Raw genomic sequence first — 22,932 nt, forward strand, 5'->3', positions numbered from 1 at the left:
TAGTTGAAGATTGAAGTTGATTTGGCAATGCAGAGACAGAATGGGACACCTTGCACTGGTAACAAGAAAGTCCACTGTTGCATACCGGTGCATTCCAGTGAGGGTCTTTTATAGAAAACCTGTTGTAAGGAAGTTCAGAGAAGCATGTGACCAATCAGTGGATGTGCTGACCCCCGGGGTGGTGTCAATGTTCAACCCCACGTGGGACGCTGTCCACTAGAGGCCAAATTATTTTTACTTACTTACTTTCATGAAAATTTCTTAAACAACCATACCTACATATGTTGTAGCAAATTTCTAATATAGTTAAGACAACAAACGTACACATTCAAACAATAAGAAAAGTAACAAATTAATAGCATTGTGGCATTATAAGAGCACAGAGATTTCTTTAAAAAAAAGTTTGAAAAAGAGGAGAGGAGAGGAAATCAGAAGGTTTGACTGTCTGGGGGAGCGTCCCAGGGTGAGGGGGAGTGTCCCAGGGTGAGGGATGAGTGGCAGTGCAGTTATGTGTTGAGGCAGTCCCATCCTAGGTTCTTAGTTTCCTGGTGGCAGATTTGCCGCCAGGAAACTAGTGCACTTTAATGCTTTCAATACTTAGTATCAAGATATTATTTTATATATACAGCATCAACCAACAACTGAAATGCTTGGTTGTTGTGGACAAAGATGTCTGTGAAGACTCCAAATGATGGCTTTTGTTATGTCAGTTCCTCACTGTCTTTGTGTTATCTGAACTACATATGTTATATCAGGTTTACACTGCACCATTTGTCTTTATAAAACGGTGAGCTGGCTCTAAGAGGTGAATGTGAATGTTTGTGTCTGTGTATGGATGCGATTGCTGTCATGAGTCCATGAGTGTATCTCTCACCTATCCTTTGAGTGCCTGCCAGCTTCTCTTGTCTCAGCAGGAAGCCGTATCCATCGCATCCTTTAACCAGATGCATGGTCTTGGCAGTGTGGGGGAGGCTGCAACATTCTGCCATCACAGGCAGGATGGGCATCTTCCTCCTGACATAGCAACACTCACTCTCACTGTCAATGACCAGCACCGTCACTGAGTCCCCACTCTTCTTTACCTGAGAACCAAACACACTGTAGGAATCAACATATGTTCACATGTTCAGTCTAACAAACCACAAAAGTTAGATCTGACTGAAGAAACTGGATTCATACAGTTCTGCTGAGAGTGGATTGTGTGAGCGTTGACGCCATGACTCCATTGATCCAGATCAGTCTGTCTCCAGTGCAGACACCAGCTTTCTCTGCTGGACCATCAGTCACTCTGCTCACAATGTACTGACCCTTCTGACCTGGTGAGACATCAATACTGTTACCATAATCATAATCATCAGTATGGTGTGGTATAAAACTGTTGTACTTAACATGATAAACTAGAGTTTACAGAGAAAACTCAGCTGTTAATAAATTATTAGGCTACCTGCTAATGTGATTTAGTACAAAGTGTCTCTGTAGGGGTGGAACACTGCATCCAGTGAATCTACTGTACAATGCAAAGTTCAACATTTTGGGAACTAGTACTGAGTTACTGTTTTATCGAGCTTATGAGACGGTCTTCACCCAAACAAGTCAGGTCAGTCTATTCACATCACCTGTTTCCCCTTGCTCTTCTTTTTTCTTGTCTCTGCCCACCATAAACCACACACCCTCTGCTGTCAATAACCCCCCCCCCTTGTGGACCGAACATAGTGCTGCTATTTGGAGCCCGGATCCCTCTAGCGCTACTTTTTAAATTCCTGTGGTAATTTTGCATAGGTCCTTAATACAAAACAGGCACAGCCGACACAGCAATAATAATAATTTAATAAAGATCCGGGCCAGAACCCTACCTCCAGTCCTAACTTCAGCTCTAACCCAGTACAGACTTTTTAAGATGGCTCTTCTCACTGTAAGATCCCTCTCTAACATGCCGTTTATTTCAAATGATTTTATCTCTTCTACGGATTCAGATTTCATGTTCTTAACAGAATCCTGGTTATGTCCTGGTGATTACAGTCAGCTTGCTGAATTGTGCCCTCCAGATTATGACTGCTTTAGCCGCCCTAGGGATTGTGGTCGTATTGGTAGCCTTGTTACTGTCTATAGGAAGCATTTACAATGTAACCTCATAGCTTGCAATGATTTTTCCTCCTAGTCTGAGCATGGTGCCTCAAAATTCGGTACACTGTTCAATTCTCCTGGCAATGTGTTTCTTGATTCCTCCAACACCAATGATTTGGTTGATTCTTTTAACTACCTGTGTTCTTCAACCTTAGGTCTCATAGCTCCTCTGAAAAATAGACCAAACTCAAAGACTAGAAAACAGCCATGGTTAAATAACAGTTTTCAAAGCTGTAAAAGGAAATGCAGAAGAGCAGAACGCAGATGGAAGAAAACAGGTCTCCAGGTCCACTTTGTGGCTATGAAAAAGTTATACACCTTTATAATAGGATGGTTAAGGATGCAAGAACATGCCATTTCTCTGCACTTATTTCTGCCCATCAGCACAACCCCAGATTCCTATGTAATACTGTGGATCAGTTAGTTAACTGATTGTGAAAAGTTTCTTTTGCACTTTGCTGAAAAGGTAGAATTAATAAGATCTGGTATTACCCAAATCCTGCCTATTTAGATGTGGATCACCTGCTCAGGGATTCTTTGAGCAATTTTTCTGTTGTGACTTTGCCTGAACTAGTAGGCATCATGTCTCTTATGAGAGTATCCTCCAGCCCTCAACTAGGTTTTTATTGGAAGTTATGGATTGTATTGCACCCCTTTTGCAAATTATTTTTAACAGCTTGCTGTCTACTGGCTGCGTCCCAGATTACTTTAAACCTCTTGTGTCCAGCCAGTCCTAAAAAAACCTGGGCTTGATCCCACCCTCCTGGATAACTATCGTCCAATCTCCAAACTGCCTTTTATTTCCAAGGTTCTTGAAAAAATTATTTCTAAGCAGCTTCTCGCTGCTGTAGAAATAATAATACCTTTGAAAAGTTCCAATCTGGCTTTCGTCAGCACCACAGCACTGTGACAGCCCTTCTCAAAGTCGCTAATGACCTTTTAATGACTGAGGCAAACAGATAAACAAATACTGCCATCTACTGGCTACCTGTCACAACATATCAAGCCTGTTACAAGAAATCTTGGTGTCCTTTTTGATAGCAATTTATGTTTTGAGCAAACTATCACTGAGCTTGTTCAATCATGTTTTTATCATCTCAGAAATATTGCAAAAATACGATCTATTTTAAATTTTAGTGATGCTGTTGTGCATGCTTTTATCTCCTCGCACCTTGATTATTGTAACAGCCTGTTCACTTGTCTTAATCAAAAAACTTTGAAACGACTGCAGACGGTACAGAACTCAGCTGCTAGACTTTGAATCAGGACCAAGATGTTGTTGTTGCTGTTTTAGCCTCTTTACACTGGCTCCCTGTTTGTTTTAGGATTGATTTTAAGATCTTATTGATTACTTTTAAGGCTCTTCATGGCCTGGCTCCAGATTATATTTTAGACCTTATGAACCTTTACGTAGTTTGAGATCTTCGGGCAGGGGTCTCCTGTCTGTTCCTGAGTCCAGGATGAAAACTAAGGGGGCAGAGCTTTTGCCAACAGGGCCCCGAGGCTCTGGAACAACCTGCCCAAAGAAATAAGGTCTGAGTCAGTGTCTTCTTTTAGGTCTCTTCTCAAGACGCATTTTCTATCGGAAAGCATATCCTGATTTTACTTGAGCTGTCTGTTTATTTTATTGGTTCAAAAAAAAAAGTATTTTATCATTCACTGTAGTATTTTATTTCTCTCTCTCTGAATCACTTTGTACTTTATTTATTATTTACTTAAGCTGGTTAAGTTACGTTAGCCCAATCAGCTGGTCTTCATTATTAGCCAGCATTTCCTGGCAGACCCATATGACATCAGTGCAGGAAGACAATTTTTTTTCTCAGAGCATATTGCTCCCTACGTTAATTGACACTGCCTGTTTTTTGTTTGCAAGTGGCCATGTTATCAATGTAACATTAGTCATGCATGCCTGCAACAGCTAATATAGCTAGTTGCTAATGTTAGCTGCACAGTCCGCTGCTTTCTCATTGTCAGAACGATAGGGAATTGTGGTGAAGTTGTTAATGCTCATTTCACTGGTGACTTTGTGTGTGAGGCCACATGGGCTGAAATGTTAGAACACTTTCATCAAGTTGAAATCATTGTCTTATAAATAATAGTCCTCCCTCCAACCCTGCTCACTCTACTTGCTCCGTTTTCTCTGTTTTCATTGCAGTGGGCGCTTTACCAGGCAGCTCCCCCTGCTGTCCATAAGGATCCTCTGCGCCCCAGCCATTTCAAACCCTCCCTCCAGCCTTTCGCCAAGAAATAAAAAAATTAACTATCATTCTTTTTTTCCAGTATGAAGTGAAGAATGCATAATTCCAGCTCTAACTGGACACAGTATCAACGTTAACACAACTCCAGCCTCAAGACCTTTTTATGCAGGGTGTTTCTAGAGATCAGGTGTGAACTAAGATAAATTAGTGCAAGGAAGTGAATCATTAATGGTCAGTGGATCATCACAACATCTGCTGACATTTGTACTAGTTGGTTTCTTGTAAAATAGTTAAAGCCCACATGATCTGTGTGTATTGTCTTCAGAGAAGCTGCAAATGAGTAGTTAACACTCTGTCAAACAATGACAGCAGTGTGTTGGTACCTTCCACTGAGATGATGGTCATCCCCAGGCCATGCTCCGGGTGTCTGCTGATGTGACACAGTCTGGGTCTGGACCAGTGCTCCCCTTTGGAGGCCTTGGCCAGCGTCTGCAGGTCCACACCAATAGACACTGCCTGGAGAAGAGAGACATCAGCAGGATTCAACTTATGGAAGAATGATTTAGAGGAACAACATCATACAGAATAACTCACATTACACATATTTTACTGCTGCAAGACTGCCATATGGTATATGAAAACAATATGTCACCGGTGTTCCACTGGCACATACCCCTTCCCACTGTATGTATGATGATTCTTACTGACATGATTCAGGAGCATGTAGTTTAGGTGATCGGAGGATGGCTGACGGTGGCAGATGAAAAAACGATTCGCAAGAGATTAAACGACCTTCCTTCTGTATGTTTTTACCACACAACTGAGCGTGTTGCTCCGGCCAATACTCTCCCACTCTCCTTTCCTACTCCAAAAAAACTCCAATGCCAGATAAAAGGAAGAGAGTTGAATTGTGGCATGAGCTGGGAACGAGGGGGTGGAGGTGGGGTGGGGGTGGCGTGTCTGTCTCACACGTGTATATTGGAACAGATACTCATATTTTAATCAATCCAGATGTCTACACAGGTGTGTTACGGAAGCAAATTTTTACGCTTCAAGTCTATGTTGTTCAGTTTTATGTGTGTAACTACAGTGAATGTGTGTTGGGCTCTGAGCAACACCAAAACGTGAGTGACCTGCACTCAATACTTTGCCTGAACACAGATTGTGTAGCCACAGACAGAGCACTGAAGCTGCTGCTGCTGCTGTTCACGCTACACCTCCTTTGTAGATATGGTGTTAGAATCAGCATATGCTACTAGAAAAAGAGTGGCACACCATCAGTCACCTTTCAGTGTTGCTGTTATAATAACATTAATCATGGCCACATTCTATTGAGGTATTCCAGTCACAGTCCCCTGAAAATGAGCATGCTGGCTTACTGGAACACCTAAATGGAACTGAGCCAACATTACGGTTTCACCTGTACCTGTCCTGCTATGACAAGACATCATGTCTGCTGTGAAACCACCCTGTTGTCCTCATCATGTGGAATGGAAGGCACTGATGGGAAAGAGTGTACTTTAATGTTAGTCCTAATACAGTACCTGTTCATACTGTTCTCTCCTCAACACCAGGAGAAACAGGTGTAAGCCACATGACTGGATCTTCCTCACCATCTGTCAGGTAATTACAGAGACACAAATGATTCAGTGAATAAACTCTAATCACTAATGCCTGTGAGGTCCTGTTCCTTTAATATTTAGGTCCATCCCAAATTACAAGAACTCCTGCTTTGGAACTGTGAGCAGACAGCAATCTGTCCTTTTCCTTCACTTCTCACAGCTAAGTAGAGAAGGACACATTCATGCCAAAACCTTTTGATCAGTCCAGTCGATTTACATTTAATTAAACTGTAAATGAAACCAATTCAATTTATTTATATAGCGCCAATTCATAACAGAAGTTATCTGTTGGGGCAACTGTGGCTTAGTGGTAGAGCGGGTCGTCCACCAATCGGAAGTGTCCTTGGGCAAGACACTGAACCCCAAATTGTGAGTGTGTGTAAATGATTAGTTTCTTTCAACTGATGAGCAGTTGGCACCTGCCATCAGTGTATGAATGTGTGTGAATGGGGTGAATGTGATATGTAATCAAAGCGCTTTGAGTAGTCAGAAAGACTAGAAAGGCGCTACATAAGTACAGTCCATTTACCATTTATCTCGTTGTGCTTTTCCTATAGAGCAGGTCTAGACCGTACTCTTTATGTACTGCCACATTATTACAATTTTAAAATTCTGCTGCCCCATGTTCGACATGTCCTGCTCGACAACTGCTACTACAGTTGTTGTTATTGGCTTTGTTACTATTATTGTGATTATTATTCCTATGACTATCATTCCTATTATTATTATTTTATTAATATTGATATTACCACTACCATTACATTATTACAATTTTAAAATTCCAGGTGGAATTTGCATTGTGCTCCCCTGCTTCTACCTCTCTCTCTCTCTCTCTCTCTCTCTCTCTCTCTCTCTCTCTCTCTCAAAACCTAATGCCTAATGGATTGGTGCTATATAAATAAAATTGAATTGAATTGAATAAAGTGTCAGTAAGTTGCCTGTTTCTTGGTCATCTGAAATTCATAAATTGTAGTTTCTAATTAAAAATTAACCTATATTTTTCTTTGCTTTTGCTTTGTGGAACTATAAGGATTCCTAACTGCTTGTTACTTGTATTATCTGTCTCTGGAGATAAAAAGAAAGAAAGAAAGGCTGAATTGTTTTGTAAAGACCACACCTGAATGGCTTACATTTGGCCACACTGCCATTCAAACCAAAGATAATTGTTATTGCACTCAATAAATATAATTGTTCAAATTCAGTGCATTTGTATGTGAAGTATGACACATTATTGAATCTGGCCCCCTTTGAAAAAAGTTTGGACACACCATTTATTTGCGACATTTCAAAAGTTCACTTCAGTTCAGACAATTAGATGGAAACATGGGTTGTGTCATCACCCAATTAACCACACAAAACATGTGCCATGGGCTGCTTTGACCTTTTGACCTCCACTAAAATGCTTACATACATGATTTGTTTCAGAGTAATACACCCATGCACAGTTAAAGGCCACACAGTCGTACCTCCCTGTCAAGAAAGAAAGAAATTAGGTTGTCCAAGTTAGTGTCTTCTTTTAGGTCTCTTCTCAAAATGCATTTTTATCGGAAAGCATATCCTGATTTTACCTGAGCTGTCTTTTTCGCATGTTGAAAGCTGGGGCTCTACACCTCTCAGAATGGCGGTGCTAAAGGCTAACTCTATAGCTAACAAGTTGTTTGTGCTTAACGATGTCATCATGTCTAAGAAATTCGATTTTCTGTTCATAACTGAAACCTGGCAGTGGAATATGAAATTTGGCACTCTAATCGAGCTTGAGGATTACACTTTTATCAGCTTGCCCAGAATTTCCGGATTTTTTCTTCTTCATTAGGGTTCGAAACCTATTGAGTTGGTGCCAGTTTATTATTATTAGGGTTCACCGTGAATCAGTCTGACTTGAAATTTGAGATGGTGTCCGACCAGCCCTGGTGGCTTCTATGTCCAACTGGAGCTGTGTGAGCTGATGGACACTGAACTTCTGCTCCGGTTTTGTAGCCTCCTTCTGTTTTGTTTTTTTTGTTGCCTCTTTCAATCTGTAGTATTATGAAGTTCTCAAACATTTTGGCCAAAGTGACTAGACTGGATTCATCAGACATACCAGGGCTGACTCCTGGCTGTGGGTCATCCTCCACACAGGCTTCTATCTGCTGCTGCTGAAGCTTTTTAGGAGGCATCCTAAGCGCTACTTCCGAGACCACATGTAAACGATTGTCCGAGAAGTGGAGGGAGAACACACAGAGGCTGGAGTAATCTTCACCTGTTTTATTTGTAGTTTACACCTGACAAACAAGCAGATTTGTCTGGTTTTGGTGAGGTTGTGAAAAAACTATATACAAATATGAAAAAAACTAAACTAAACTAATTTTCCAAGAACATAAGGAAACCCATCAGTCAACAAAAAGAAAACCTTGGCTAGCCATAGCTAGTGGGCTAGCAGCAAGCTTTCAGCACGTCTGCAACTGAACTGAACTGAAAAGTCTAACATCCCCTGAGGAGCTTCTACTTTTACTGTGTTTGTGCACAGTAAATTACTGTATACTATTTCACAGTAGAACACTGTGTATTCAATCGAAAATTACAGTAATCAAAGAGTTACTGTGGAAATCACACTAATCAAGTCACTACTATAGAAAATCACAGTAACCAACAATGTACTGTAGAAAATCATAATAACCAACAGTGTGCTGTAGAAAATCACAGTAACAAATTATGTACTGTAGAAAATTACAGTAGCCAACAATGCACTGTAGAAAATTACAGTAACCCACAATGTACTATATAAAATCACAGTAACAAATTATGTACTGTAGAAAATCACAGTGACTAACTATCAGCTTGCCCAGAATTTCCAGACTAGTTAATTGCTGTAAAATTTACATGATGATTTAACAGTACACTAGCTGCTTCTCCATAATACAGTAAATTATGTACTAGTTATACCTAAATGAATTGATGTAAAAATGACATCATAGTTTTGGGTTTTACAGTAAACTGGCTGTTTCTCCATAATACAGTAGATTGCTGTGAGCAACTGATGTAATTACTATGGAGGACCGGAACTGCCAAAATCAAAAAAAAAAAAAAAAAAAAAATGACTCAATAAATAAATTAATATGCCATTAAATGGCATATTATGAAAATATTTTACAAGTGCTACTATGGACATTATATACAGATGGCATTACTATAAATAGAAGTATACTGATGGATATGTACAATAATGAATTGGACTGGGCAGAACAGTAGTGCAATGAACATTAAGTATTGCAAATTATGGACAGAAATAGTTAACAGGGCAGTAGATGAGTTATTGCAGTATTCAGTACATAGTACTGGAGTGCAAATGATGCAGTATATGTATAAATAAATAGTCAGGTAGTACAAATGAACATGTGGTACATGTAGCAAAAAAATATAGCAGCAGCAAAAACAATATATCAGCATTTAGTTAAGGTTAAGTTAAGGTATATGAGGGGACAGTGGAATCAGCGGGGGGGCAGAGTTCAGTAGGAAGAGAGTTCTGGGAAAAAAGCTGTTTCTCAGTCTGCTGGTCCTTGTCCGGAGGCACCTGAGGCACCTGCCAGAAGGCAAGGGAAAAAACAGTCTCTGGGCTGGGTGAGAGGAGTCCTTAAGAATGCTGCGGGCTCGACGCAGACAGCATTTCCTCTGGACGTCCTCAATGGCTGGAAGTGGAGTCCCTGTGATGCACTGGGCAGTTTTCACCACCCGCTCCAGTGCCTTGCGCTCTGCAGCAGAGCAGTTCGCATACCAGACTGTGACACAGTTGGTTAGGATGCTCTCTACTGTGCAGCGATAGAAGTTCACTAAGACAGCTGAGGACAGTGTCCTCAGGAAGAGGCGCTGGGTGAGCCTTCTTGACCAGACAGGAGGTGTTAGTAGTCCCAGGAACTTGAAGCTGGAGACACGGTCCACAGCCATCCCCTTAATGTGGATGGGGTCATGTGTGCCTCCTCTCTCCTTCCTGAAGTCCACGATGAGCTCTTTTGTCTTGGAGGTGTTAAGGAGCATGTTATTGTCTGAGCACCATGTGGTCAGGTGCCGGACCTCCTCCCTGCAGGCAGTCTCATCATTGTTGCTGATGAGACCAATCACTGTAGTATCGTCTGCAAACTTGATGATGGTCCAGCGTGGATGGGAGGAAGTCCTTTAGGTGTGCCAGGACCAGCACATAACGATGGGTGTGAGTGCTACAGGGTGGTATGTTGGACTAGAGTGTTTTGGCACTGGCACAGTGGAGGTGGATTTAAAGCATGCTGGCACAGCTGCTTGGGCAAGGGACTGGTTGAAAATATCTGTAAAGACCCCAGTGAGCTGCTCTGCACATGCATAATTATAATTTACCTTTGCATTTCCCCTCCATTTATTTCCCCAAACTTATTTATTTGTCTTTTCTTTTTACATTTCTTTATGCATTTCTGCTTCATTATGCAAATGAGGGGGTTGTGTGTCACCTTTTCACCTACTGGTTGATCGATTGGAGTGGATTTTCACTCCTGTCCCATCCCACTCCCACAAAAATACTCCTGTCCCATCCAAATCCCATGATAGAGTAAAAAACATTCCTGTCCCATCCCAATCGCGGAAGAATGACTCCCATCCCATCCCGTTCCTGAAAAATAGTGTTTTAGAATTGCATATTTATATATAATAACGGACCTATGCATCCCGGTGCTGCCCGCTCCCAGAGTCTTTTTTTCCTGTCCTGTCCCAGTCCTGTGATGAATAGGGAAATTGACTCCCATCCCAAAAAAATGTCAGCCTCTACATCAGAGTGAGAGATTTACAGCTGGTTCCGAACAGGACTCTGATCTGGATCATATTTTATGGAGGAAATATTTTCTGATTTTCCCTCTGATGTCCTCCAGCCGCTCTGCCTCAACTCTCTGTGATTTATGGAGTTTACTGATGAACAGATAGCTTCACTTGTTGCTAAAGTATCTAACTGCTGCTAACTGTAACATTAGCTGCCCTCAGCTAGTTAGTGTGCCAGTTTGTGGAGCTTCTCTTTGCTACTGCTGGAACAAAAACGTGAGCTGCTGTGTCTGCGTCTCAGGCATACTGGGTAGGCTCGACCAGCGAGTCCCAGGCTAACTATGGGTCTTCAGCTAGGAAGCTAGCTCACTATTTTCAGTACGCATCTATCATGTTTCCAACTTACTCTGCACTCACGTGGGTCCCACTTAATATGACAACTACAGCAGCTTGGAAAATAGTGATATGAGGCACTGAATATGATGAATTTACTGTTTATCAGACGTAATCATCTGGACACTGTTTAGAATCAAGATGTTTCGGCTCCCATCCGGAAGTCATTCTCAATTGTGAAAAAATGGGACGGGAACTAGAAATTTAAGCTACTCTGTGTTACATAAGCCCTACCCTCAGGAAGGAATCTGCCTGAGTATCTGTTAATAGCTAGTTTCACCTGAACCTGACCTAATAGTTTCCAAGATGGCCCAGTAATCAGTAATCAGGCCTATTGTTTTCTGGCTGCATCTACTTCTTCATCTACCAACTTCATCTACAATTGAGAATGACTTCCGGATGGGAGCTGAAACGTCTTGATTCTAAAAACAGTGTCCAGATGACTACGACTGAAACCTTTTCTACGATAGAACGAATGAGGGACTACACCGTCTGAAGTAGATGCAGCCAGAAAACAATAGGCCTGATTACTGATTACTGGGCCATCTTGGAAACTATTAGGTCAGTTTCAGGTGAAACTAGCTATTAACAGATACTCAGGCAGATTCCTTCCTGAGGGTAGGGCTTATGTAACACAGAGTAATTACAGTGTAATTTAAGCTACTCTGTGTTACATGTATGTATGTAACACAGAGTAGCTTAAATTTCTAGTTCCCGTCCCATTTTTTCACAATTGAGAATGACTTCCGGATGGGAGCCGAAACGTCTTGATTCTAAAAACAGTGTCCAGATGACTACGACTGAAACCTTTTCTATGATAGAACACCCCTGGACGAATGAGGGACTACACCGTCTTGTTTATCAGACCACAACATTTTTTCGTCGTGAAACTTATTCTCCTGCTACTTGGTCAGGGCACTGCTGCAGAACAGCTGTTTGGCTGGCTACATTAACTTAACATTGTTATCCAAATAACAAACCGTGAGTAACAAAGGACATCAAAGACATCCTGAATGCCAAGAGGAGGGCCTTTACCGATGGTAATAAGGAGGAGGTGAGGGCAATCCAGGCTGACTTGAAGGTGAAAATCAGGGAGGCCAAGGAGAAGTACAGGAAGAAGCTGGAGCGGAAACTCCAGCAGAACAAAATGGGAGAGGTCTGGAGCGGCATGAAGAGCATCACTGGCTTCAGACCGACTGGCAGCACAGGAGTTGAAGGCAGTTTGGACAGGGCCAATGAACTTAATCTGTTCTTTAACAGATTTGACACGCCGGTTCCTGTTCATCCCCCCTCTAACTCAGCTGCTGCCTGCCCTCACACTCCTCTGAGTCCACTGCTCCCCCCTCCTCCATCTTCCTGGCAGAGTCCTACTGCCCCCAGTCTACAGACATGATGAGTACAGGGCTGCGGTGGGTAAATGTCTCATAGTGTGAGCAGAACCATCTGCAACTCAATGCAACAAAGTCTAAGGAGCTGGTTGTAAATCTACGAAGTGCCAAGGCACCAGTGACTCCGGTTTCCATCCAGGGGGTCAGTGCGGACATTATAGAGGATTACAAGTACCTGGGAGTACACATGGACTGGGCTAAGAACACTCAAGTGCTTTACAGGAAGGGCCAGAGCCGCCTCTATTTTCTGAGGAGGCTGAGGTCCATCAACATCTGCCAGACAATGCTGAGGATGTTTTATGAGTCTGTGGTGGCCAGTGCTATCCTGTATGCTGTTGCATGCTGGGGCAGCAGGTTGAGGGTAGTGGACGCTAACAGGCTAAAAAAACTAATCCGTAATGCCAGTGACATTGTGGGGGTGGAGCTGGACTCTCTGTCGGTGGTGTCAAAGAGGAGGATGCTGGCCAAACTACATGCCATCTTGGACAATGTCTCCCACCCACTCCATGACGTGCTGGTCCAACAAAGTGCACCACAGAGCGCCACAGGAAGTCATTCCTGCCTGTGGCCATCAAACTCTTTAACTCCTCCCTCTAACATCACTGCAATACTTTAAATAAATATAAATATTGTGCAATATTCTCTGTTTAATACTCCTATGCAATATACTCTGTTTTCTGTACTTTTTAGCCTCTTTACATTGGCTCCCTGTTTGTTTTAGGATTGCATTTAAGATCTTATTGATTACTTTTAAGGCTCTTTATGGCCTGGCTCCAGATTATATTTTAGACCTTTTAAAAAAATATAAGAAACAGCTGTAGAGCCCGATGTGTGTTTTGGCTGCTTTGCTCCTGTCGATCTTCTTCAGCTGACTTTGACGATTAATTCATCTAAGCCATCAACCTGTCTCTTAGATCACATTCCAATTAGGCTGCTTAAAGACGTTTTACCCTTAGTTAGCACTTCTTTACTGGATATGATCAATCTGTCTTTATTAACAGGCTATGTACCACAATCCTTTAAAGTAGCTGTAATTAAAACCTCTTCTTAAAAAGCCCACTCTTGACCCAGGGGTTTTAGCCAACTATAGACCTATATCTAACCTTCCCTTTCTTACTAAGATCCTTGAGAAAGCAGTTGCCAATCAGTTGTGTGACTTTCTAAATAACAATAGTTTATTTGAGGATTTTCAGTTAGGATTTAGAGTGCATCACAGCACTGGTGAAAATTACAAATGACCTTTTAATTGCATCAGACAATGGACTTGTCTCTGTACTTGTCTTACTCTCTTGTACTTAGATCTTAGTGCTGCGTTTGACACCATTGACCATCACATCCTATTACAGAGACTGGAACATATAATTGCCATTAAAGGAACCGAACTAAGCTGGTTTAAATCCTATCCATCAGATCGATCTCAGTTTGTACATGTTAACGGTGAGTCCTCCATGCACGGCAAAGTTAGTCACGGAGTTCCACAAGGTTCTGTGCTTGGACCGATTCTATTCACCGATTCTATTCCGATTCTATTCACCTTATAAGTTATCTTTGATCAGGATTTATCCTTTAACTCCGACATGAAACAAACTTCAAGGACTTTCAAGGAAATTCTATGTGGTATTTGCATTGTGCCTCCCTTTCCCCCACCCCGCCTCCCCCAAACCCCTCTCTCTCTCTCTTTCTCTCTCTGTCTCTCTCTCTCTTTCCAAACCCAACACGGCAGCGGCAGATAGCCGCCCACCATTGAGTCTGGTTCTTTCCAAGGTTTCTGCCTCTTAAAGGAAGTTTTTCCTTGCCACTGTCGCCAAATGCTTGCTCATGGTGGGATTTGTTGGGTCTCTGTAATTAATATTATAAAGAGTAGGGTCTAGACCTGCTCTATAGGAAAAGTGCAATGAGATAACTGTTATGAATTGGCACTATATAACTAAAATTGAATTGAATTGAATTAATCTCTTATGAACCTTTACGTAGTTTGAGATCTTCGGGCAGGGGTCTTCTGTCTGTTCCTGAGTCCAGGACGAAAACTAAAGGGGACAGAGCTTTTGCCATGAGGGCCCCGAGGCTCTGGAACAACTTGCCCAAAGAAATTAGGTTGTCTGAGTCAGTGTTTTCTTTTAAGTCTCTTCTCAAAACACATTTTAATCTAAAGGTATATCATGATTTTACCTGAGCTGTCTATTTTATTGTTTTTATGTATTTTATGTACTTATTTATGTACTTATAGTATTCACTATGGTATTTTATTTCTCTCTCTGTGAAGCACTTTGTACTTTGTTTTGATAAGTGCTCTATAAATAACATTTTATTATTACTATTATTAACAATGTGAATGCTGACAGTATGCATGCTGAAATTGCCAAAAAGGACTTTTGTTAGCAGGTTAGTATGCTATACCCACTTGTGCTCCCTGTGCTAACATAACTTAGCCAAAAGGGCCAGAGCTACACAACCAGAACTACCGACATATTATGCTGACAGGATGTAATAAATAATAGGACTACAGAAACTAGAATGTGTTAGGCCAGTGTGCACAACTGGCACATCTTAATAGAACAGTCATTACAAACTGTGTGCTGCTGTCCAACCAAACTTTGTTCAAATCCTCAGAATTTTATTGAAATTCTAGTGGAGAGTTGAATATTTCACTAGTAAACATCATATAACTTAAATGAAGAGCTGAAACAAGCTGACATACGATAAATATGATACTGTCAGACAGAATATAATGGCTTTTTATACCTTAAAGCTACCAGAAATAAAATACAAGAGGAAAACTGGATGTTAAGAGGTTCATTTTATTAATTACTGTGATAAGTGTGCACTGTGAGAAAGAGCTAGCTAGATTTTTATGTTTATTGTAGACAAGTGGGGACATTTTGGACAGATAGTGAATTCTGGACACTAACCCTGTAGAAGTCCATGTTATCCACGTATTGCTCGTTGACCTCCAGCACTCGGTCTCCGTCTCTGAGGCCGCTGTGCTCTGCAGGACTCCATTGCTCCACATGTCTGATCTCAAAGCCCTGGCTGCTCTGGTCCATCCGCAGGTAGAAGCCAAAGCTCTGCCCCTCCAGACGCTTCAGCTGGTACAGTCTGGGCATCAGGCTCTGATCAGGCTCTGCACACATAGTTAAGTAAAGATCATCAACACTGGGAGCACACTGGGAAATGATTTTAGGAAAGGAGTTGTGAAAGGTTGTGTATGAAGGCATATGTATCAAACCTCACCAGGATCATCAGTGAGGACCAGAGCTGGATTATCGATCCCTTCCTTTGGATTGAAGGTAAAACTGATGTAAGGAGAAATGAAAAAAGGACAGTCAGTATGTCAGTGTGGCACAGCAGGGGAACTTTATAGAGAATACATTTTTACATTAAAACTAGTATACAAAATGGCTATCTATAACTTTATAAAGGACCATACCAGTGTTTTGGAAGTTATATTTCATTCTAATACATTGATCCTCACTGCTGACCATTTCAAATGCTGTGCTACTTATTATTTTTATATTGGATTAATAGACAGGCATCTAGTGGTTTACATTCAATTCACTATAACATCTTCCAGATACTTGAACAGTGTTTCAGAGGTTTTTTGGTGATTAACATGCAGTTTGATATATTTATGAGTATCCTGACATAGTGACTCCCACAGATATTATTGGTTATAAGTCATGTGGTCAAACATAAACCAGTAAGACCTGTGTCAGCATCACTTCATGATAAAGCAGTCTGGAACCCTTTAACTACATTCATATTGGGCAATTCTACAGTGCACCATTGAGGTTCAGTGCAATGTATATCTCAACCATAGTTTATTTGTCATAACCACAATCTTTCTTTAACCTTAACTGTACCATAGTTGCATGTGCAGATTTTGTATAAAGACAATTTAAAGACACTGAACATTAAAAAACTGAATTTTTCAGAATCGTCCAATATTAACATTCTTGTCTGCCGATAGGGTTGGAAAAGATGAACACCTGTTGTACCAACCCGTTCTCATTCCCAGGGCGTCAAATACCGACGTTTGGTCACACCTCTCTGAGTTATATACAGACGCACATGGTACCCTTTAGTGTCTGTAGGGGATGCCTTCTGAAACTACTTTGTCAGGTAGTACGTGTTGGTTAGGTTTAGGCAACAAAACTACTTGGGCTGCATTCAGCCCCTGATTCAATACGGCGGTGTTTATATACATGTCGCTGATGATTGGGTAGGACCTCTGACACACCCACCAAATGAGAGAAAACATACCTCAAAGCCTGTTGCACAATGTTATGAGGAAATACAGTATGTCGTTCAATCCGGAAACCATAGCAAAACGGTGCACACCATTTTCAGATTGAACGTGCCCTTGGTTAGGTAGTAGGAAGTCACGTGAGTTGTAAGTCACGTGACGTGAGGTGTAACGTAACGTAACTTAAAACTTTAAATAGGCTTGTTTGAGATGAACTGCGCCTTGCCTGGAAAGTGGACGAGATCAAGTGGCAGCAGCAGGCAGCGGTGACAAAAAGCTGCTGTCAGGTCAGACCATTTCCAGCAGCCTTCAAAAAATATACAGGACGTCACAGAAATATTTACATCTTGTTAGATCCATCGGTAGGCTTACGCTACCGGTAGTTTACAGAATGTGTTTCTTATGCTTTACTGCAATTGTCCAATAAATAACAAATACATTTATCAGAAATGAACTTTGACTCAATGTGAATAATTTTTCTTTAGCAGTTTACTGTTACGTGAGATGTAGCCAGAAAATAATGTCTCATATGTACATAAATTCCACTGTATTAATCATCCATGGGCATGTGACGTGGTTTTTGATATTTAATATGAAATCTCACAATTGTAACAAATAGAAAATCAAACTTTGTACCAATGAATTGATACAAAGTGGATTTTTCCAAAACAATAAATTTACTGTTCACAGTGGTTTGTAGTAGTAATAGTTTTTATGTCTGCCTTGTGAAGTACTTTGTAATTGATTAAACAGTGTAGATAATTGGCAGACTTTGTAGATAATTGGTGGACTTTCTGGGGAAGACCTGGTCTGATTAGGAGAGACGGCATTCGTCCCACTTTGGATGGAGCAGCTCTCATATCTAGAAATCCGGCCGAGTTTATTAGTGGATCAATACCATGACAACCCAGAATTGAAACCAGGAGGCAGAGTAGCAGTCCTACATGCTTCTCTGCGCTTCCAGAGCAGTTACCCACCCAAAATTTCTGTAAAATCCTACTCCTCACGTATAAAGCTCTTAATGGTCAGGCACCATTGTATCTTAAAGAGCTCATAATACCTTATTACCCCACTAGAACACTGTGCTCCCAGAATGCAGGGTTACTTGTGCTTTCTGGAGTCTCCAGAAGTAGAATGGGAGCCAGAGCCTTCAGTTATCAAGCTCCTCTCGTGTGGAATCAGGTCTCAGTTTGGGTTCGGGAAGCAGACACCATCTCCACATTTAAGAGTGGGCTTAAGACTTTCCTCTTTGATAAAGCTTATAGTTAGGGCTGGCTTGGGTGAGTCCTGAACCATCCCTTAGTTATACTGCTATAGGCCTAGACTGTCGGGAGACTTCTCATGATGCACAGAGCTTCTCTCTCCTCCTCTCCCTCTTCATCTGTATGCATTTTTATCCCATTAATTCCTGGCACTAACGCGACTCGAATCTTCACTCTCCCATACTCTCGTCTCTCTCCCTTCTCTCCCTCTGTCGCTTTCAGCAGGTATTTCTGCCTCCAGAGCTGCAAAGTCTGGATCTGTGATTGTGGACCACCTACTGCCCCCGTGTTCCTGCTCGACAACTGCCACTACAGTTGTTATTGTTAGTCTTATTACTATTACTATCGTTATTGGTATTTTAAAATTCTAGGAGGAATTTGCATTGTGCTTCTCTCTCCCCTACGCCCCTTCTCTCTCTCCACTTCTCTCTCTCTTTCTCTCAACCCAACACGGCAGCCGCCCACCTTTGAGCCTGCTTCTGCCTGAGGTTTCCGCCTCTTAAAGGAAGTTTTTACTTGCTACTGTCACCAAGTGCTTGCTCATAGTGGGATTTGTTGGTTCTCTGTAAATAATATTACTCTTTACTCTTATTATTATAAGAGTACGGTCTAGACCTGCTCTATAGGAAAAGTGCAATGAGATAGCTTCTGTTATGAATTGGCGCTATATAAATAAAAATGAATTGAACTGAACAGATTAAATATTACAATTACACAGAAAATTAGGATTTTTTTACAAAACGTGGTGTTTTTTTGTCAAAAGTAAAGCCAATTAGCTCTTTCATCAGGCGACAGCCAGGTGTTTCCTATCATGCCCTGGGTCTTGTAGTCGGTGAGTAGCTGTGGCGCCTGGCTCTAAAAACTGCAGCCGCCTCGATCTTGTGAGGTTATCGTTGCCCAGGTGTGCATGACGTTAGAGCAAAATGGGATACAGTAAATCGGACACATATCTAACTGGCACACATTGTGCGGCGATTGCCGGTGATCGATTCTGCGCAGGTCTGGCTCATCTCAAACGAGCCCAATAACAAACGTTAACTTTTGGTTTCACACAAGACACGAACCCCGGTCTCCTTGGTGAAAGTCCTGTGTTTGTTTCACCCATTCATCCACCCCTCCACCTCCATTGGCGGACTTTCTCACTCTTTATGTCGCTAAGACGGTGTAGTCCCTCATTCGTCCAGGAGTGTTCTATCGTAGAAAAGGTTTCAGTCGTAGTCATCTGGACACTGTTTTTAGAATCAAGACGTTTCGGCTCCCACCCGGAAGTCATTCTCAATTGTGAAAAAATGGGACAGGAACTAGAAATTTAAGCTACTCTGTGTTACATACATACATGTAACACAGAGTAGCTTAAATTACACTGTAATTACTCTGTGTTACATAAGCCCTACCCTCAGGAAGGAATCTGCCTGAGTATCTGTTAATAGCTAGTTTCAGCTGAAACTGACCTAATAGTTTCCAAGATGGCCCAGTAATCAGTAATCAGGCCTATTGTTTTCTGGCTGCATCTACTTCAGACGGTGTAGTCCCTCATTCGTCCAGGAGTGTTCTATCGTAGAAAAGGTTTCAGTCGTAGTCATCTGGACACTGTTTTTAGAATCAAGACGTTTTGGCTCCCATCCGGAAGTCATTCTCAATTGTGAAAAAATTGGATGGGAACTGGAAATTTAAGCTACTCTGTGTTACATAAGCCCTGCCCTCAGGAAGGAATCTGCCTGAGTATCTGTTAATAGCTAGTTTCACCTGAAACTGACCTAATAGTTTCCAAGATGGCTCAGTAATCTTTATGTCACTCATTATTCTATGTCACCTGACTTCCTTAAGGCTTTCTGGCAGCCCTGTGTGTCCCATACAAACGCTAAAGGGTATGAAATGCAGATTGGACCATTACGTCTAGTTTGACATCCACATTATTATGTCACAATTGCATGTCTTGATGCTGCATTCCAGTCAAAGTCTGAGGTCGGAAGTCTGAAATTTCAACTGGGCATTCCAGGTACATCACGTCAAACATAAACAAAAAACATGGTTGACTGTGACAAACAGATGTTTCTTTGGCAAGTGTACACACAATTGAACTCTCAGCAGTGCAGTCTCCTTGCATATATAAATGAAACAGAGGAGAAAACAACGACGCATGAACAAAGGCCATTATAAATATTATTTTACAGCACTTTTATACTCAGAAACGTATCTTAATATTCCATTCACTAGCCTAACACAATACTGTAGTCTACAAATACATCCCACTCTCCTCCCCTATTAATTGAATTGTAGCCTAATGCTTGCTTCCATGGATGCTGCCATTGTTGTGTGACGTCAACGACAACTGCTTCTTGTCAGTGCCTGATCCGTACCGGCTGGCTCATCCATTCTGCACATGTGCTAAATAGGTCCTGTAAATCATAGAAGGTTATTGCAAATCTTTCAAATCAAGATAACAAAATGGTTTTTAATCAATGGAAATTTAATAGTTCACTTTTATGTAACAGGGAATTTACTGAAGTTATAAAACTTACTCACTTGTCACTGCCCAATCTGAGCCGACACCGGCTAATCCATTCTGCACATGTTAGTACTTATTAATGCTCGATTTGTACCACGCATGTGTGAACACTTGACATGGATGTATAAAGTTGACAGCGAGCAATTTTTTCTTTACTTTAATAACAACACAATTTTATAGTAGTCTAATTTAAAAATAGAGAACTCTATAACCAATGATTACACTATGATTTCAAAATAATTTATTATTTTTATATTACATACTCTGATGTATATTTACAACAACTTCCATAATGACATACTATCTGGTACATGTATTTTTCATATATTGAATTAATTGTATTGAATGAACACCGAATTAAAACAGAATTATGTTTTTTTCATTACAAATGTAGTACAGATTATCCGATGATACACGGACCAAACAATTACATTTCAAATGATTAAAAACCATTTTGTTATCTTGAGTATCACAGTAGGATTGTTTAATGATCAGTCATTTACATCAGGAGTAATTTTGAATGGGCACATTTGCAGTAACCTCCGTTGACTGACAGGACCACTTTTGCGCATGTAAGAATGGATCGGGCAGCTGGTATGGATCGGGCACTGACACTTCTTCATGAGGTCGGGGTAGATGGATTTGCCCTGAGTTCACAAGTAGGAACTCTGACTTTGAGTGGCGTTCCATTGTACTTTTTTTCTGTAGTTTTACATTACACATCACACGTGTTTGTGCAGAGCCTATCAGGACATAGAGTCCACCGTTTCTTAACAGAAAAAGCTTGCTAGCTAACGTTAGCTAGCTTTGGTGCCTTGTGCGTGTTGCAGGTGAAGAGGAAGGACTTCACTGCTGCATCTGTAACGAAACCCGTGGTCATGTTCGGCGCTAATTTTAGACAAGTGGATTATGTTCCCAGTGATATGATAGGGTTCAGGATGGGATAACGAAGCCAGGACCGTGTGAAATTGACAGCTGCTAAGATTACTTCAGTACACACAGCTGCTTCATCATGTCCACCCTCAGCAGGTGGCTGGTAACGTTACTGCCACCGGCAGAAAACGTGAGGTGTTCACCATAAGTCTTGTTTTCTAATGCTTACTAACTTATTCAGCATAGATTATTCAGCATAATAATTTCAATAATGAGAATCTATGTGAAAATAATTTATTGTTGTAAGGCAGCGTAGCTATCTTGTAAAGCCCACCAACTGATAAGGCATAATGGCTAATGTTAGCTAGCATTAGCATCCTATTTTGTAAAACCTACATGAGAGGGCATAACCTCGGTAACCTCAGTTTGCTGAAGTCGACTTTGTTTACACAGCTAATACATTTATACTTTATTTTCATGTGGTGTAATGTTGGTGTGTTTGGGACAGTTCAGATGCACCTACACCCAGGGCCTTTCTCAAACGGGACCCTCCCCACTTACACTCCGTCACGGAGTGTACTCTGTTTGTAGTCATACTCACAGCTGAATAAAGCACTCTTCATTAAGGTGTAGGGTATAAATACAGTGGCAAGCTTCACGACGAACTTTCCTCTCTCCAGTGGAAACAGGAACTGTGATAATTTTTCGTAACCATGGTTTCGCATCAGCATCTTTCGGAAGCGGTAACTTTCTTTTAAAAGTAGAAATTATACAACAATAGGCTACATGCAAGTGATACATCATCAGTAGTTGGCTCTTTAGAAAACGCAGAACACAATGTAAACAGAATTATAACCTAATAAAAACCTAAAAAAATAAAATAGCATAAAACAAAATAGCTAAGAGGTCTTGTGTAAGAATTTTAAGGCATCAATAATGTTCAGTAGTTTTTTGCTGTTTTCTCGTTCATATACTTCAGTGATTTGTAGTGCAGTGCTAGTTCTCTCATAAATTAATAATACATTTACATTTGTGGCTAAAAAATATACCTAAAATAAATAAAGTATTCAACTGAAATTCAGTTTTCTGAAAGCCATGATCCACCAGCTGTTGGAAGATGAGAGGAGGCTTTTTAAAAAAAATCTTCTTCTCATTTTTCACTCTGATGTTGGAAGCTGCTTGGTTTTTGCAAGTCCCTGTAAATATATGACACTTTACAATTTCATCCTAAATACCATGTAACCTTTAAGTTGTTAATATCTGTATGAAAATATGAAATGTCTTATCATAGTTCAAGCAGTTTACATTTGTATGGGTAGTTACACGGAACTTACAGTTGTGTCTTCCAAGACGGACACAATATGGTGTTGCACGTGCTCAGTACAGGGTACCCACGGGTCCTTGAAATGCTTGAAAGTTTGTGAATTTGAGGGGGAAAAAAATCAAGGCTTTGAAAGTTTTTGAAAATAGACATAAATAGACATGGGTCATTGACAGTGCTTGAATTTATGTATTTTGTGCAAGAATAGAAATTGAAGTTCTTTTGATATATATTTTTTAACTTA

General features: G+C 41.0%; 1 protein-coding gene across 7 annotated transcripts in view; it reads right to left on the reverse strand.

The window, feature by feature from the left end:
- The window catches only part of LOC122878824 (Na(+)/H(+) exchange regulatory cofactor NHE-RF3-like), a 59,826-nt gene that overhangs the window by 27,552 nt on the left and 9,342 nt on the right, over positions 1-22,932 (reverse strand). For 6 of the 7 annotated variants that reach the window (XM_044202247.1, XM_044202242.1, XM_044202241.1 and 3 more), the window contains exons 3-8: positions 15,712-15,773; positions 15,390-15,601; positions 5,867-5,938; positions 4,706-4,838; positions 1,180-1,316; positions 875-1,082 (exon numbers count right to left, since the gene is read on the reverse strand). In XM_044202247.1, coding sequence (XP_044058182.1) covers positions 875-1,082; positions 1,180-1,316; positions 4,706-4,838; positions 5,867-5,938; positions 15,390-15,601; positions 15,712-15,773 — 824 coding nt within the window. The remainder of the gene's footprint in view (positions 1-874; positions 1,083-1,179; positions 1,317-4,705; positions 4,839-5,866; positions 5,939-15,389; positions 15,602-15,711; positions 15,774-22,932) is intronic. The other variant, XM_044202243.1, reaches the window with a different exon arrangement.

The sequence above is a fragment of the Siniperca chuatsi genome, linkage group LG7 (assembly GCF_020085105.1).
Source record: "Siniperca chuatsi isolate FFG_IHB_CAS linkage group LG7, ASM2008510v1, whole genome shotgun sequence".
NCBI classification, from domain to species: Eukaryota; Metazoa; Chordata; class Actinopteri; order Centrarchiformes; family Sinipercidae; genus Siniperca; species Siniperca chuatsi.